Consider the following 17,992-nt stretch of genomic DNA (forward strand, 5'->3'; position numbering starts at 1 on the left):
GGTAAAGGAAATTAGTTCAAAGTAATCCAAATACTTTACGCTGGCAATTTCGCAAATTGTTCTAGCAGCTCTAGAAAGCCCTTATCAAGTATTTATCCGGTTTAACATTGTTTAGCATCGATCGTTCACTAATCTTTTATCAATGATGATGATGAACAAGTGCAAAGCAATTTTTCTTCACCGACTATATTCAAATACAAATTTTTTATGCAATACTTTTGCTTTTTAGAAATTGAATTTCTTTTTTTTTCTTATCTATAGCACAGTGAAGTATAAAAAGAGGTGGATGTATTCATGAAGTTTGTAAATAATTTCTTAAATATTAAGATTGCTAACCATCACATTAATTAATTAAATTGATCAACTTTCATTTGAAGCAACTTTGCTTGAGTTAAAAGAGATATTTGTTCGAGCAAAAGCATTTGTCAATAAGGTCCAACAATTATGAGGTGGAGCAAATTTTAACATGAAGATTTCAACGCCTTGTGTGATCAGCAAGATTGACGTTTTAATCTTCAATTGGAAGGCTGGCTTAGCCGCTGTCGTCAGCTGTCGCAAAATTAAATTTATGAAAATCAGCTGTCCAATAGCTTAATGCTAGAGCAAGGGGAATAATTTGTTTATATATTAAGTGCATCTCTGTTGTTATTAAGTGATATTTCACTTTCACAGGTAGATGAAATTAATCAAAAAATTGTCAAGAAAGTCAAATAAACTGAATCGTTCTCAAATTGAAATACGCGAAGTTAGCGTTGATAAGAGTTACAAATAAATTAATTATAACTTGATGCTATGCATGCTAAATATAGATGCAATGGAGAAAATGTACCATGTGTTAACTACGAAGTAACAGGTATTCTCTTCAATTAAATAATTTACTCTCGATATTTTATATCTAATCTGATCTAATCTCATCTAATCTCATCTCATCTCATCTTAACAATAATTGATCAGAATAAATTTGTTTTTGCATAACTTTTATCAATACAAATGCAGCAACAATGCATTGCAACTAGTGAATTTTTATTTATATAATGTGCTATTGCAAAATTCTTAAGGAAATAGTTTGAATTTGATGCATAAATTTGACAAAATTATTTTTATTTTTGACTGAAAGAACATGTTGTCTCTAAAACAATAAATCTTGATTTTGAATATCATTTAATTGATAAAATTAATTTCTTTTTTTCAGCTTAACTACTTGGCAAGGTCGTGATATTAAAGGAATGGATTTCCAGAATCGTACAAAACGCTCAAGAAGAGGAAAGATTGGTGAACGACGTGAAGAAGAAGCAACCAAAGAAAAGCTTTCTGAACAAGACATTATACAAAAAGTAATGGATGGCTATGACTGGAGAGTTCGTCCAAGAGGATTAAATGCCAGCATACCAGGTAAACATTTTGTTGTATAAAATCTATCAAGCAAATGAATAAGATATATCGAAATTTTATTTTTATCTGAATGTGCAACAGTTATTTTTGTTTGTATATCATGTAATAAGGTAGTGAAAATAATTTTGTTGAATTGCTTAAAAAAATGATTAAAATAGCAAGGCAAGTTTTTTGCGTAAAATGAACTACTTCAAATTTTTTGAAAATTTATTTATTTTACAGTACGTAAGCAGTGTGAAGTTTTATTATTAGGTAAACATATTAAGAGACTTCATGCTTTAACATCAGCATTCTAAATATGTGCATCACTGAATTACAATGCTATGAAATTAAGCCAATAGCGTTACAGCTTCATTTAATGTTGCTTCATACTGGATTCATTTATGATTATTCTGTTTAAATAATTGCATCAAAGTTAATATTAGAACTTATATTTCAAAATGATAATTTGATTTTTCATCTAACTGATATTACTAAACTAGTTGCTTCAAAGAGGTCGGTCGAGTATTATAAATGAGCAAATTGCAGCAGAGCAAATGCAAATTTCTCTATTCTTTGTTATGTTTTAGTTTGAAATTCAAGCCGCGGTTTATTTACGTTATCATTGATTTTATAAAACTTTATTGAATATTCTCGTAACACTATAATAAATATCAATATTATATAAAATTTGAATAAAACGCGTATTTACGAAAAAAGTGAACACTGTTGCATTTGTTATAGTTAGTTTGCATTAAATTAAATTAAGAGATTAAAATAACCAATGCTTTTTTTTATCCAGACACTGGTGGTCCAGTAATTGTGAACGTCAACATAATGATGAGAAGCATTAGCAAGGTCGATGATGTGAACATGGTGCGTACAACATTTTTCGCATTCATTTTATAATCACTTAGCAAAGTACACTTTTCCATTGTTTGATATTATTTCAACACAACATTATGCTGTAAATGAATGAATTGCTTGTTTTATTTATAAAATGAGTTGATATTAAATATAAATTAAAATACTGCATTAATTTAAAATGATAAAATTGTTATTTCTGCACCTCAGGAATACAGCGTGCAGTTTACGTTTCGAGAGCAATGGGTAGATTCAAGACTTGCCTATAAAAATATGGTATCCAGTGGTGTAGCTATGCCGAAGTTTGTCGTTCTTACACCAAATGACCAAAGTCAACAAGTGTGGATGCCAGATACATTTTTTCAAAATGAAAAAGAGGCTAGACGACATATGATAGACAAGCCCAACGTTATGATTCGTATTTATCCTGATGGTGAAATGTTGTATAGCGTTAGGTGGGTGAATTTGTTTGTAGTACTGCTTAAAACTGTCATTTTATTAAGTAAAAGTTTACTTTAGCATAACGTTTTGTTGTATTAGAGTTTATTTTAAATAATAAATACAACTAAAAATAATGCAATATAATACAGTGTAATAAGGTATAATTTTCAAGTATATAGTTCGCTATAAATTTACCGTTTTATGAGTAATTTCACTGTCAGTTTTTTTTTGTCAAAATGAATATTATCTTTTGCTAATACATGTTTTTAGACTTTCTTTGGTTTTGTCTTGTCCAATGAGCTTGGAATATTATCCATTAGACCGGCAGACATGCCTCATTGATCTCGCAAGCTGTAAGAAGGATTTTAATTTATTTAAAGTTGTGAATTTGGTCTCTTTTAAATTTGCAATAAAATCATTTTTAGACGGCTATACAACAGAAGACATTAAATACGAGTGGAAAGAAGATGGCCCGGTGCAATTAAAAGATGGTCTTAAAAATAGTTTGCCAAGTTTTGAACTTCAAGATGTAACTACTGGATTCTGCACAAGCAAAACGAATACAGGTGCAGTAAGCATGTAACATTTAATTTCCACAAAAATTTAACTCTTTTAATGGGAAGACTATTTAAAAAAGCATTTCTTTGTAAGTTTTCCTTATAAAACCTTCGTAATAATAGCCGTGACTACTGCAATCAAGCTTAAATTTGGCGAGAAGCACATGCAAGCAACACTTTGACAATATATTCTGATAGCGCACTAACTACCATGTCATTTTGATGAATATTCAAATAATGAATTTGAGAAGTAAGGATTACGTGTATTATAGGTGAATACAGCTGCTTACGAACGGTGTTAATTTTGCAGCGCGAGTTCAGTTATTATTTACTTCAATTGTACATTCCAAGCTTTATGCTTGTTATCGTCAGTTGGGTTTCATTCTGGTTAGAGAAGGAATCTGTGGCTGCCCGTGTAACTCTCGGAATTACTACACTGTTGACAATCACCACACAAGCTTCAGGCATCAATGCTAACCTCCCACCTGTATCTTATACCAAGGCAATCGACGTGTGGATTGAAGTCTGCGTAGCATTCATATTTTGCGCTTTGCTAGAGTTTGCATTGGTAAATTATGCCGCAAGAAAGGATAATATTGAGGCAATGAACCGCGCTGCGTATTCTTCTTCCAAAATGGTGCAATTTGGATATAAAAATTTTGCGGTAATATCTGTGTTCCATGTCTGCATTTAGCACTGCATTTTTTCATTTATGTAAAAAGCATTAATTATAACTGAAAGGTGTTTAATCTGTGTACAACATTTAAACATTCATTAAACATGCAAACAGTGCATTATATTAAGAAATTCAAATAAATTACTTTTAGAATCATATAAATATTTATTATTGCTTAATACCACTTTTGAAAATTATACTACAAAATGTATTTCTGATATGATTAGGCAGACATGTTCGATAAATGACTTATAAATCTTGGTAAATGCTATTGATTTTTGCAGCTGATAATATTATCAGTTAATATTTCTGTAGGCGTATTGTGTATGACTAAGTGTAGTTACATTTCAAGAAGTGAAACTGTAATCTGTACTGCTGCAGATTATAATTTATAAAGCTTTGCTAAATATGAAATAAACTATCATGAATATATATTAACGTTTCAGCCAGTTAAATGAATGACTTTCTTTAAAATGACATTTTTTTGTTTTTTTTTTCATTTCATATCTGCTTGTGCTGCTCTTCTCTAACTGTTTTATCTTGTAATTTGTTTCTACTTCCATTTATGAAATATTGATTTATAATTGAAGTGCAATTAGTCATAAGTGTAAAATGCAGTGCTATGCGCATGTGCTCACTATTGTCTTTGTCGCATCTGAAATCGCATTTACTTTCTCCTCTTCATTCTTTTATGCTCTATCTTCCATTTATGTTTACAATTACACTGAAACTTCCAACTGCAAATTTTCACATTTTTTCACAATTTTGCACTATATAATTTTTATTTTGCAAGCTATCATTGGCATGGCATGGCATCAGAGTTTCTTTATTTTCTATTCAGGATGTTAAGATTTCACTTCTGGAATAGCTGAATCCGTATTCACTTATAGATTGCCCCTTTTAAAGAAATGGATGAATCCTATATTCAGGATGATATTTACCAGTTTGACGTGCTTCAACGCGCTTTCCGTCTGTCTCATATAACAGCTGATTCGCCATATTATATTTCAAGTCCCACAAATTCTAAAATTTGGAATGGATTGTGTCGTTGGTTGAATAATTACAGGGAAAGGGCAAGACGAATTGACATTGTTGCTCGGATTATTTTCCCAATTGGATTCTTTACTTTCAATTTTGTCTACTGGTGTACATATTTATTATGAAATTGACGAATACGAACTGATTAAACAATATGTTTTATGATTTTCATTGAATTTTCAAATGTATATATTCACTTGATTCAAGTATTAAAATTCACACTTTTGAACACGTGCACATCTGAGCAACTAATTCTGAGTCTTTGGTGTCATTTTTTCTAGCACGGTTTCATGATAACACGGACTCCAGTGATTTTACTGCTGCCGATGTGTTGAACTATTTCTACGCATAGCATTTGAATATTGCGGCTAGTTCCATTTCTAAAAATGCGAATTTCTCTTAATGCAATTATGCAGTTTATAAGTATGCTACAACAATAAGTTTCTACATTTAATACAAAGCGTGTGCTATACGAAGCAAGTCCTGTAATAAGCAATTCAAAAGCACCTATAATGGTTGATCAATTTATCAATAAAAATTATGAACAGCAATAAGTTTTGGAAAAAAATTGCTTGAATTTTGCTTGAAATCGATGTTTGTTAGTGTGAAATTTTATTTCAGGCGAATATAGCTGTCTCAGAACAATATTAACGTTAAAAAGAGAATACAGTTATTACTTAATTACTCTTTACATACCAAGCTTCATGCTTGTTGTTGTATCTTGGGTAAACTTTTGGATTGACAAAGATGCTGTTCCAGCTCGCGTTAGTCTTGGAGTGACAACACTGCTAACAATGACTACCCAAGCATCTGGTGTTAATGCTAAATTACCTCCAGTTTCATATACAAAAGCAATTGACGTTTGGATAGGCGTTTGTCTTGCTTTTATATTTGGTGCTCTACTGGAATTTGCACTCGTCAACTACGCTGGTCGAGTAGAATTTTTGGAGAAGGAACGACGAAAGCAAAAAGTCAATCTTCTAACTGATAACAGATGGTTACCTACAGTAGCGCTTCCGTTCATGATGCAACAGTCTTCCTCTGCAGCTAATCCTGCTGGAACGTTTATGCAAACGCGTCAGAGTACTCAATTTCCACAAATGCAGAGACAGATGCCTGCTGCTGACGGATTTTCAATTGAAGCAATGTGTCCAGAATGCAAAGCTGAGCAATCAGAAAAAAAGAAAGTACATGATTGGGAGGTAATAATTTTGATTGGTATTTTTTTCATTAAAAAATATCATTTTAATTAAGAGACCACTAACGGGAAATTCAATTGATCATCAGCAGAGAAGATCATCACCAGCTCCACCAATAATTAATCCTTCCCACAGAAGGAGTGGATTATCTTGGCTGCATTTATGGTTCGCAAAGTACAAGGAACGGTCAAAGAGGATAGATGTTATTTCAAGACTTGTATTCCCTATAGGCTTCTTTTTTTTCAATTGTATATATTGGATTGCATATTTAGTTTGATTTCATTCATTGATAATGTGTGTACTGAAATTATTTTATTGTCTTTTTAAAATTAAAGCTTCTTTTTTGTAAAATATCTCGTTTCATTGAACATTAATTACTACATGCAATTAAAGCCAGTAATTTCTAAAGGAATCAAATAATCTATACTTGGAGTTGATCAAATTACCTTATAAATAATTTGAAGTTTCTGCGAAGCGGAATAGTATTTGCTTAAGCATGCACATTATATACATTATTGCTTTTTCCTGAATCGTGAAATATTTATTTCTTTAGGGCATGTCTATTCTTGATACAATTTCAAGTCTATTGTACACAGTATAGTTTATTCATTGTGCAACAAGGCAAGTTTAAAGAAAAAAGATTGGAACAAAAGTGCTCTGCCGAATAAAAAAAATTAACACACACAATTCTTTATCACAACGAAAAGTATACATCTCGTGGAAGTCAATAAGTGGTACCGTAATTTAATTATTATGATTTCTGATTTTCAATTATTTCAGTTGCAACGCCTTGATACTTGCAGTATAGCGTTGTAACGTGTTTCCAGTTAATGACGTGCTCAATGCTGTTAGATAATGCTGGATCTATTGCAACCAAAGTACTTCCCTCTAAAATAAAGAATAATTAGAAACCAGTACTGATTATTATAAGTTATTTGACTTGTTAAATGACATTCTTTTTTTAATGTTTCCCATATCTTTATAAATAATCTAATGCCAGATAAGATTAATTACACTTCACTAATAGTTTTGAAAAAACATTGAAACATACTGCTTTTTTCTGAATGTACTTGCATATAGTTGTCATAAGTGCAGTAAGAATCGACGTTATCTTCTATAAGTAAATCCTCTTGGGCACTTGTACTGCATAAATTACCTGAAATTAAAAATCGAATAAAATTAAAAATCAAAGTACAGCGCTACACGAAAATAAAATAAAGCATCAATGTGTAAACATTATAATAAAGGCTGAACTTTAACTTTAAAAATTTCTAATTTAAATTTTATAATAGCATATCGACAAATGCACCACCTTTATTATTTTAGAGTTTTTGTTTATTATTATTTGTTCATTATTTAGAATTTGAGAGGAACCATCATTCTTTATCATTCTGCACTTATAGGGAAATATTAAAATGAATATTATTAGCCTAGTGTAACAAAAATGAACAAATAAAGATGTTTTTTCATTAATTCTGCAATGTAGCTGACTGCATTCGAATGATTACATTTGTTTTTAAATTAAATTACTTTCCAAAGTGATAAATGAATTCAGGTTCATATTGACCTTTCTGGTTTATGTTATTTGCATATTTACTGATTTTGATTTAGGCGCATCTATGCTGATTTGTTAGTCACGCATTAGCTGTTTTATGTACACAATTCACTGTTAATTTACATGCTGTTACGTTACATATTATATTATTATCGCTGTTTCAAATCTTTTAGATTATTATACTGAGCTAACTAGCTCTTCACCTCACCAGCTATTTGCTTGCGACTGAGTTCTACCTGTTGCGTACGTCAAGCACGGTCACATTGCAGCAGCCGACTTAATTTTCCTTTATCTAATATTGGAGCCAATATGATTCATCATTAGTTCTGATTTATGCGTAAGTATAATTTCAATATTTACATTTTGGTCTGTAATAAGTCACACAATAATAGGCATTGCTAGTGGAAAGATTTCTGCGTAAAATTTAACGCATTATCATTCCTGCTTTTTATATTTTTTCTTTAAATGTGTATCATTTTTAAGTTGTGAGTTCTGTATTATTCACAGGGAAAAGAATGGAATGAATATCAGTTTCACTTCCCATGGCAGAGGCTATTTTTTTATAATTTAAAATAAGAATTTTCTTAAATTATTACTTACATTTATGCTTTATTGCTACTTTTAAAGCAATGAAAAACTTTGTAAACACGTTGACAGGCGCAGGTGTAGCTGACTTTTTGTTCATTTGTCTGATGAGCTTGGCACGCCCAAATTTCCATTCAACATCAGACTGTGCCTGAATTCTTTGATACGTGTCTGACATCATAGCGATAAGCAAATTGATCAGCACTATTATTATAACAATCAAATATACTGCATAAATAATTTTGATCAAAATGTGTCCCAGCAAAGGTGTAAGGTGTAAAGGAGGCAACGCCTCAACGCTAACCATGCCAAACAAGGAGAAAAACATCATTTCTGCTATCTGCACAATTGCTGGAATGCCTAATGAAATATCCTCATCGGGTTGGGAAAATGCAGGTTGAAAAACGGACGTGACGTGAATAGCAAATCCCAGCATGAAAAGAAACAGTATAACTAAGAAGCGCGTCAAATCATACATCAAGTTTCGAATAATAACTGCCCAAGGACCGAATAAATGATGAACTGTTAAGAAATCCAAATAGTGTACAAATGTCGTGAGCAAGACCACTGCAAATAGCTGATTTTTTGCATAGAGCAGGGTGCGAGTGAATAGTATTTTCTTTTCCACAGATTCAGAGCGCATGCAAAATATTGGATATGTGAAGGCAATTACATGCACGATCATTGCAATGCTGCTAAACAGAAGTGTAATTAAGCTAGTGAAGCGAGAAGATAATCCGCCAAGATGAGACAGCTCAGCCACTAGTTTACCACTTAGCCATAAGAGGAGAAAAAATTCAAGAATATTCGGAATAGGCGATGTTACTTCATAAATTGGATAAAATATTCTCAATATTTCCAGCGACAATAGCAAAGTGAAAAATAAATGCGAGACAAGATGACATGAAAATTTGATGACTGGTGCTTCGTTAAGCTTGTAAGAAAGTGGCAAACTAAAAAATATCCAAGCTGGTGGAAAAATCAGCAGCACAAGAAAAAATAATGATAGCTGCCAAAAGTTCCAAGTAATTCCACCATTCCATACTTCAGTCAAATATCGTTGAACAGATGGATGGGAGACGACAATTTTTTGATTATGTTCAATCAGGGCATCAATAAAAGGCTGACCTTTTCTGGTATGTGACTTTAAAATCACAGCTGGATTATGCTCAGATGCAGCAATGGACATTAAATCTGTGGCAATGTTTTCACAAAATTCTGCGATTGAATTCAAATCACGAGTTCGTTCTTTTTCTTTGCTGGCAAAGGTTCTGTAGAAACTGCTCAAATGAACCGCCGTGTCTACTGGAGCTGGTGAATTTAAAATGAACTCTTGCAAGGGCAAGTTGTCTTGCTTTTTACCACATACCATCATGTCGAATAAAAACTGAAATGAAACGCTCTCTGTTTCAAAAATGGAGATGAAACTGATCTATCAAATTGGAAGCAGCATGCTTGAAAAGTTAAGAAAGTTAAGAAGATTAGAAGAAGAAATAGAAAGGAATCGAAAATGAAGTTTAAATCGATTGAAATTGTTGCTATTTAGCAGTACTTTGGACTTGCATTGAAAGTGAATTTTAAGCTACAGTAATTTGTCATCTATAAATGATGCGAAAATTTAAATTTGCAACTGCACCTTTTTATCATCAACTAGCTGATAAGTATCGTGCTTTTGATGGAGCAAAAATCGTAGGCATTCTATATGGTTGCTGGACGCAGCTAAGCACATTGGAATTTTTCCATCCGTGCTTTTGCTGCTTGAATTTGCACCGCTTTCTATTAGAAATTTGACTACATTCAAATGACCAGCGTTGGTTGAAAAATGCATCGGCGTCCATCCATTCTATAATGCACAAATTTAAGTTTTCATTTTTAAGTTCTATTTCATTTTACAATGTCGGCTGCGTTGACATCAGAGCCTTGTGATACGAGCAAAGAAACAATGTCATAATGACCCTGACTTGAGGCGACGTGCAACGCCGTTCTACCCCTACTGTCTTTCATGTGAACTTGAGATGTTGATCTACTTAGCAATTGTCCAACAACTGCTAAATGTCCCGTTTCTGCAGCCAAATGCAATGGAATAATGTTCTTTAAAAAACGTATGAAGCAATGCAATTGACACATTCATATCTTACCATGTTTACACTGCAGGAATCAACTTGAACACCTGGAATATTCAACAGCATTCTGACAAGGCCTTCATCGCCAGACATAGCCGCCATATGAAGTGGTGTCAAGCAGTACTTTAATATAAGCAAAATATAACATTCTCGTGTCACATATCAATCATGCATACCTCGTTTCCCAATCCTGAAACAATAAATGGATTTCCTTTTGAAGGTACTGCAGATTTACAAATAGCTGACACATGAGCAATCATTGCTTGAGTGAATTCTCGTTGACCGTGATAAGCAGCAACATGTAAAGCATTCAGTCCAGTCTAAACATTAGTGCTAGTGAAGGACAAGGAATAAAATATTGGTCAAATGACAACTTTTGTACTGCAACGGCTCCACAAATCAACGTCCAGTACTTCTAAAATTGACGTCCATCCATTTTTTGCAGCCATGTGCAATGCCATCATGCCATCCTAAAAGAATGAATTTAATTTTTTAATAATTTTTCACTGAAATCACAAGTTCAACTATTGGTATAGATAAGCATTTCAGACTTTTATTGGTTAAGAAAAGCATGCGATAATTTATGGTAACGTTACGTGAGTTTCTTCTAGTGGAGAAGAACCACCTGCAAGTAGGGCTTGAACAACTGCTTTATGTCCTCCTGCGGCAGCCATATGCAATGCAGTAGAGCCAGTATCCTAAGCTAATAAGACACATAATAATCATTTAAACAGGTATTTTTACAATTACTTTTGTCTTTGCCAAAATAACTGTGTTTTTATCAATAATCATCAGTTTGTTTATCACAGCTAAACTGCCTTTCATAGCAGCTATATGGGCACAAGTCAGTCCGTTCACGTCCTAAATGAAAGTACAATTTGAAACGTTTCACGCAAACAAATTCCTCAGGATATACTGTGGCGCTCAATGCACTTGGATCCGCTTTGCCTTTTAAGAATATTTGTACTATTTCTGGATGATCATTTTCTGCTGCAAGATGCAGCGGAGTTCGCCCTCGAATATCTCGGGCTGTAGCATCTGCACCCATTTTTAACAAAAATGCGCAAATTGTCATCTGACCTGCTTGAGCAGCAACATGGAGTGGGGTTTGATTTTCCTACATTTATAATACAAATGCAAAGTTTCCATGCAAGTTTAAAATATTTTTGACTGAAGGTATGAAATGTTAGAATTAATGCAAGCAGTTTACAAACATGCCGTTAGAATTTGAACATACCATAGAAATAGCATCCACTGGGGCCTTATGTTTTTGCAATAGCAGTTCCACGAGCTTTTGATGACCATGCATTGCTGCAAAGTGCAATGGTGTAAATCCATTTTTCGTTTTACTGCTTATAAATGCTCTGCTGCGCACTAACAAATCACACAGTTCTACATGTCCACTTTCAGCAGCCATGTGCAAAGACGTTTTGCCAAACTAAAATTATTTTTCAACCAAAAAGATTCCTTTATAAAAATTTCAAAATTACTTCGTCGAAAACATCAATTCTTGCATTATGTTGTAGGAGGAGTTCTACAATTTTTACGTGTCCATTGCTACAAGCTTCCAGTAGAGGTGATCTTCCATTCTAAACTTAAGAAATTCAATCAAAAATGCAATTCAATCACTCACCAAAAAGCAACCTTATTTTGTTTATTCAAAGCAATTTGCATTCCACCAAGCCCCACTTTATGAACAATACAGGCAAAGATGTCGTGACTTCCGGATTTTGCAAGGCAATGCAGCACATTTTCTGAACTCTAAGAAATCAAAGTGTTATAAGGAATTTATCACACAGTTCTTACTGTATTCGTCACGACGGATATATCTGCACCGTGCTCTAATAAAAGGTTTGAAACTTCCACATCATCACCAGCATGTTTCCAGGAAGATGGTGGTATTTCTGCCGCGCAGTGTAAAGCTGTTTCTCCTGACTAGATGGAATGTTGTTTTACAGAATATAGACAAAATTACAGAGGCAAGAGGAATAATTAATAAAGCAATTGTACATAATTAAGATAAATGTTACTTTTGTTTGCATTTGTGTAAGTTTCTCAGCTTCTTCGAAGCCTTTCTTGTTTGTTATAAATTCTAAAAGCATTTTCGCTACTATGATGTTACAATTCTGAATAGAAACGTGAAGCGCCGTTTCGCCATTCTAAAAAAAGAAATAAAACAAATCTCTCTAAACATTAATTGACAAATAAATTTCAAGCCTGATTACTGAATCTACCTGGGAAGCAATCATAGGATCACAATCTTCATTCAACAAAATCTGAGCCATTTTTGCATTTCCAACTCTGGCGGCTAAATGTAAAGCTGTCTCACCATTCTGAAATGGCAGCTCATTCATTGAAAGTGTAGTTAACAATTTTCACATACCTCTAAGAGTGCATTGACATCTGCTCCACTTTTAATTAACATATCCGCACAAACCTCTGCTTCAGCACCACTGAGACTAGCGGCACAGTGTAGAGGCGTTTTGTTCAATTTTCCACCTCTAGCATGCGCGTCTGCGCCATACCCAAGTAAATATTCCACTACATCAGGCATACCAGCTTGTACAGCAACGTGCAAAGCGGTGTAACCATTCTAAAAATGGCAAGCAGCATACAATTGTGGATACTGTTCAATTGTAAAATACTTTAGTTTTGAAATCAATCGGCGCTCCTTTGTTAAGCAATGCCCGAACGACACCAACATGACCGAGCCTAGCGGCACAGTGAAGAGCCAAAGCTCCGTTCTACAAATACGAGACGTGCTCGATTGATATTGTGATAATATATTCTTTATTAATTAATGGAATTGATGATAATAATATTATTTCGTGCAACCAAGCAAACATAAGAAAGTATACACGATTCGGCATATGAAGCGGAACACCACGTTTAAGCAAAGCCAGTGCTGTTTCATCATGACCAAAGCTGGCTGCAATGTGCATAAGAGTGCTTCCATCCTGTAATACACTAAGATTGAAAAGCAAATAAATGGAATCAACCAAAGTATACTTTAGTTCGAGCTAAAACGGATGCTTTAAACTTGTCTGCTAAAACCTCCAAGGTAGCTGTGTGGCCCATTTCAGCAGCAATATGTACAGGGGTTTTATGATACTGAAATAGGCACAAATAGCTATGAAAATTACAATTGTGGATGTATTATTAGTATCACTTTGTCGCCAATATTTGGATCAGGCTTCATTTTGTACAAAATTCTCAACAAAGGTTCATCACCATTTTTAGCTACAATATGTAGAGCTGTTTTGTCTTCAAACTTAAAATACAATGGATTATATTTATTTTTAAATGCTTTCATTGAATGCTTCAGTTACATTTTTGGCGTTGACAAACGGGCTTTGATCAGCTATAAAGCGAAGCAATTCCGCGTCACGCCTGCGACAAGCAATGTGCAGCGCAGTATCACCGTTGTCCTATTGTGGATAAATTTAATCAATGATCACGCGACGATGTAATTACCTTTCTAATAGCTTCCATTTGACGCTGCTTGCTTTGACTTAATAGCTCTTTACAAGCCGGTACATTTCCTGCTTCACAAGCAGCAAGAAATGGAATGCAGCCTTCCTTAAAACAAATGCCTAGCTTAATATCACATTCAAATAAATGTAAAAGACGCGTGTAAAACCTTGTCTTCTATGAATCTCGGATCTAAACCTGTAGTATGCTGCATATAATCAAGAAGTAGCTTTATCAAGGGCACTGATAGAAGTGGAGCACGATTGAGCGCCAAATGCAATGGCAATTGTCCAGTCTATCAATTGAACAAAAGATTATTATTATTATTATTATTATTATGAAATTATCTCACGTAAAAATTATAAATTAAATATAAATTATAACTGTAGGATATAATAATTTTACAAAACAACAACTAACTGAATTTTCAACATCAACTTTGACATGGTAGCGACACAAAATTTGCATCATTTCCTCAGAAGCGTACATAGCAGCAATATGAGCAGCGTAGTTGCCATCCTTTGAAAATTGTGCTTGAAAATGGGGTTCAGGAAGAAAAAAAATAATAAATGGTATTGTTTTACTTTGGTTTTCACGTTTATATCGGCTCCGTGTTGCAAAAGATGTTGCACAATTGCAATCTGATCTTCTCGAATAGCCGTTAACAGCACAGGCCAGCCATCCTAGACAATCACTTTCATGAACAAAAACAACAGATTTATTTTTCATTCTTACTTTATCCACAATATTTGTATTCAACGAAGGTATTTCTGATTTGGAAAGTAATTTGTCCGCTTTTCCCCAATCTTTCTCCACCAGGCAAGCTATAATTGTACTCTGATCTAGAACAGCTTGTTTTGCAGCATCGTCAATTTTTGCAAGCTCATTTTTAGGATTTTCATTCCACGAATCAACTTGATCCTTCTTGTTGCTTGAATACCTCGCATCATTGTCGTCCAATGATAGGGTGCTTCTCTGTACAGTCAAAAGATGCTTCTCCCTTGTCGGTGTCTCTAAATCTGCCCGCAGTCTGTGAAATGGTAATTCAATTTTTTGTCTGGTTGCTGCTTCTTCAGGCGTTTGTAGAAATTCAGTTTTCTCTTTTTCACTCGCCACTTGCTCGTCCTGTTTTAAAATATCACCCTCCAGTTTATTCGGCAATTTATCATTGTTGACTTGCTGGTCTTCTTGTATAATTTTATTTTCCAGAAGCGGATGTTTGTCTGATTTGATTTCTTTCATCAAATCGACATGGGTCTCGTTTCGGATGGTTTTCGCATTCGCTTGAACCATTTTGCTTTCACAACCTTGAAAAGATCCATCAATGAGACGTCGCGATTGTCTGCTTGATCGCACGTTGCTCCTTTCAGTAGTCGGTTTGGGTTGAGCTAATTGGGTTTGCTTTTTCACTGCTGGTGCCATTTTTGGACGATCTTCAGCAACACTGACCGACCCGCTGCTGTCCGACCAGTCACCGCTGAGGGCTTGCGTTCGACCAGTTGAATTAGCAGCAGAAGTTGGTGTTGGAATTGAGCCTTTCTGTTTCTCATCCCTTGCCGAATACATTCTGATCAAAGGCAAAGTTTTCTCTTCTTTTTCTTCTTCTTCTTTCAATTCGAAACCAAAATTATCTTAAATTTAACCTAATCAAATCCTATTATACAAATAATAAAATCTGAAATTAGTTCAATTGAAGCACTTTATTCTTGTTAAACAAATTTTTAAATTGTAACAATTGAAGGAAAATTCACTTATTCATCGTACAATTCATATTAGAACCTGCATTTCAATTTTGTTTTGTATTACATTTCCATGGATAAACATTTCTGCATTAAGGAGTGTTTAAAAATGTTTTCGCCATTAGAAAAGATAAAATTTCATGCAGTTTTATGAAAAAAATTTAATATGTATGCCTAGTTTTGAAAAAAAATCACTTACTTAAATTGGACGTAAATTTTGGGCTTTTCAAAAGACAAATTTAGTATGTAGAGCTTGAGGAAGTTTAGACTGGAGCATGGGAAAATGTAAAACTGACACCCAAAGGTGAAATGCCAATATTCTACAACCGAAGCCCATCAGGCCGCTATTGTTTCGTTGCCAAGTGATAGAAATTAAATGGGTACTTAACGCCGCTTGATACCATTTGATTAGCCATTTTGAAAGAGCGGTCGATTAGGTGATCGCACCAAGAATTGCGTGAAAATTTTTATTTTCAAATTCAAATTTCTATTCCCATTATTAAAATATTATTGTTTAAAAAAATCATTTCTTAACACTAACAATAAATTATAATGAAACGAAATTTATTCTTCACTTTCTTCACAGAACACCAAAGTTCCAATACAGAAAATTAAGTACAACTAATATCAATCACAATCATTTTATTTGTCATTTTTCCTGTTCAATGAAAATTATCTCTCAAGTAGCTTCAAAGACGCTGAAAATATTCTCGATAAACATCATCGTTATCCGGATCTAAAAAATAAATGTTTTCCTTTTTTTAAGTTGAAAATTAACATGGTACGAAAGAAGCATGAATACGTCTTAAATAATCTGCCATTTCAATTCTGTCTTCTATTCCGAGAACAGTTTTCACCGCATGAGTAGAAGGAAAATAAACTGCTGGAAAGTCATTAATTCTCGACGTTGCTCGCAATTCAGCCATAATTTCCATCGCCAACGCACGACTTAATAGTGGTTCTAAGGCGGCTTGTTCTTCTCTGATAGCCATTCGTTGGCGCTAAATGTTGCACATTATTTCAAATATAATTCAAATCTAGCACGTGTTTTTTTCAGTTTTTCAATATTAAACAAACAGAAGAATCGATTATCAATATAAATAAAGTGTTTTAAAGCAACAATACCTTCTCCAAATCTAACTGTATTGGATGCTGAATAATTTTTTCATTAGGTCTCGGTATTGCGGAAGAACTAAAATTTATGATGAAGAGATATCAAAAGAAGAAAAAGCTAAAATACTTTGGATTCAAAGAAACAAGGTTAGTCAAATGTTTTTTCTCTGCTAAACCGTCCATAGCGTTTCTAAAACACAAAGTAAGCTGTTATACACACATATTTATATATAGATAGATTATTTATATATTATCTGAAATAGTTTCGCCGGAGTGATCAAATTTAAATCACTAGAACTGCTTTTACATAGAAATTATAGATAAATGAACAAAATGAAAAGCCTATTAATAATAATAGGTAAATTTTAATACAGTACCACTTAATGCACAGCAAGTATAAATCTTCAATGGTGTAAATTCAAAATATTGCTTTACAGGATGTAAATAGGAAATTAAATGAATAAAAAAATATAATTATAATTGTATAAATTTGTTATTATTTAAAAATTCTTTTGTTTGTGCAGTAAAAATATTGTTTTAGAAACTAACCGTCGTTGCATCTTATTTCTGCACTATCATAAATTGAAATGAGAAGTGTCTTTTATTTTTAATCTAAATAAACGGCGTTCATTGTTTGTTTTTAACTTTTTCTTATCATGAATGTATTTGAAATTTTTTACGACGATGCATATTTTCATATTGAACGTATACTTGTAGCAGTTTCGTAATAAATATTCAAGTGAAAGTTTTTAAATAAAAATGATTTTTTTTCAAAATTCCTCTCAAATGTTCCTTTTATTGAGAAATGTAAAATTATTTCCCATTTTATTTTAGATCCTTGCTTTGTCTTTTTCTTACTGTAGTTTCCTCTTTGCAATGTATAGCCAGTCAAGTAAGGCAGTTGAATTTATTTTTTGAAGTTCATTTATGCAAATTTGGTTTTTGCACTTTCTCGTTTTAATTCCAAATAATTTTTTCAGTAATAGGATTCAGTTTTCAGTATAATTTTGAAAGTTTTATTTTTCGATTATGCTTTGACATGATGGAAAGTGTTATTTTTAATGTTTCTTTTCTTTTATTTTGTCATACATTTATTTTCTTGAGTTTGGTTTGGCGACGCATGATTGGGATTTTTTATTTAATTTAAATTTTTTGTTGCCTAATATGTATTGTACTGTACTTTTTCAAGGTGCAGTTTGCAGTTTTACAGTTTGCCCAGATTTTCATTTTAAACTGCAACTCATTCCGCAGCAGTGTTAG

At 33.2% G+C, this 17,992-nt stretch overlaps 3 protein-coding genes across 3 annotated transcripts; 1 reads left to right on the top strand and 2 right to left on the bottom strand.

The window, feature by feature from the left end:
- The first annotated feature begins 823 nt into the window (after positions 1 to 823).
- On the top strand, positions 824 to 6,747 carry Tsp_11834 (putative neurotransmitter-gated ion-channel ligand binding domain protein). The gene is made up of 12 exons (XM_003371361.1): positions 824 to 846; positions 1,193 to 1,392; positions 1,615 to 1,644; positions 2,174 to 2,247; positions 2,446 to 2,690; positions 2,947 to 3,029; positions 3,102 to 3,247; positions 3,544 to 3,897; positions 4,800 to 5,055; positions 5,569 to 6,149; positions 6,282 to 6,440; positions 6,700 to 6,747. The coding sequence occupies exons 1-12, from the start codon at positions 824 to 826 to the stop codon at positions 6,745 to 6,747; spliced, it is 2,199 nt and encodes a 732-aa protein (XP_003371409.1).
- A 1,546-nt stretch (positions 6,748 to 8,293) lies between these two features.
- On the bottom strand, positions 8,294 to 9,661 carry Tsp_11835 (conserved hypothetical protein). The gene has a single exon (XM_003371362.1). The coding sequence runs from the start codon at positions 9,659 to 9,661 to the stop codon at positions 8,294 to 8,296; it is 1,368 nt and encodes a 455-aa protein (XP_003371410.1).
- A 243-nt stretch (positions 9,662 to 9,904) lies between these two features.
- On the bottom strand, positions 9,905 to 17,292 carry Tsp_11836 (putative phosphatidylinositide phosphatase SAC2). The gene is made up of 30 exons (XM_003371363.1): positions 17,282 to 17,292; positions 16,860 to 16,922; positions 16,745 to 16,811; positions 16,422 to 16,620; positions 16,317 to 16,355; positions 14,616 to 15,511; positions 14,465 to 14,563; positions 14,301 to 14,399; positions 14,050 to 14,175; positions 13,884 to 14,006; positions 13,739 to 13,837; positions 13,579 to 13,680; positions 13,419 to 13,520; positions 13,268 to 13,366; positions 13,055 to 13,153; positions 12,793 to 13,002; positions 12,644 to 12,742; positions 12,440 to 12,568; positions 12,216 to 12,344; positions 12,054 to 12,170; positions 11,900 to 11,998; positions 11,647 to 11,847; positions 11,326 to 11,526; positions 11,160 to 11,270; positions 11,006 to 11,107; positions 10,784 to 10,879; positions 10,586 to 10,729; positions 10,425 to 10,532; positions 10,180 to 10,377; positions 9,905 to 10,129 (listed from the first exon to the last, which is right to left on the bottom strand). Exons 1-30 carry the CDS (start codon positions 17,290 to 17,292, stop codon positions 9,905 to 9,907), a joined length of 4,392 nt encoding a protein of 1,463 aa, XP_003371411.1.
- Positions 17,293 to 17,992: the final 700 nt, after the last annotated feature.

Source organism: Trichinella spiralis (assembly GCF_000181795.1).
Source record: "Trichinella spiralis strain ISS 195 chromosome Unknown Scfld9, whole genome shotgun sequence".
In the NCBI taxonomy this organism is placed as follows: Eukaryota; Metazoa; Nematoda; class Enoplea; order Trichinellida; family Trichinellidae; genus Trichinella; species Trichinella spiralis.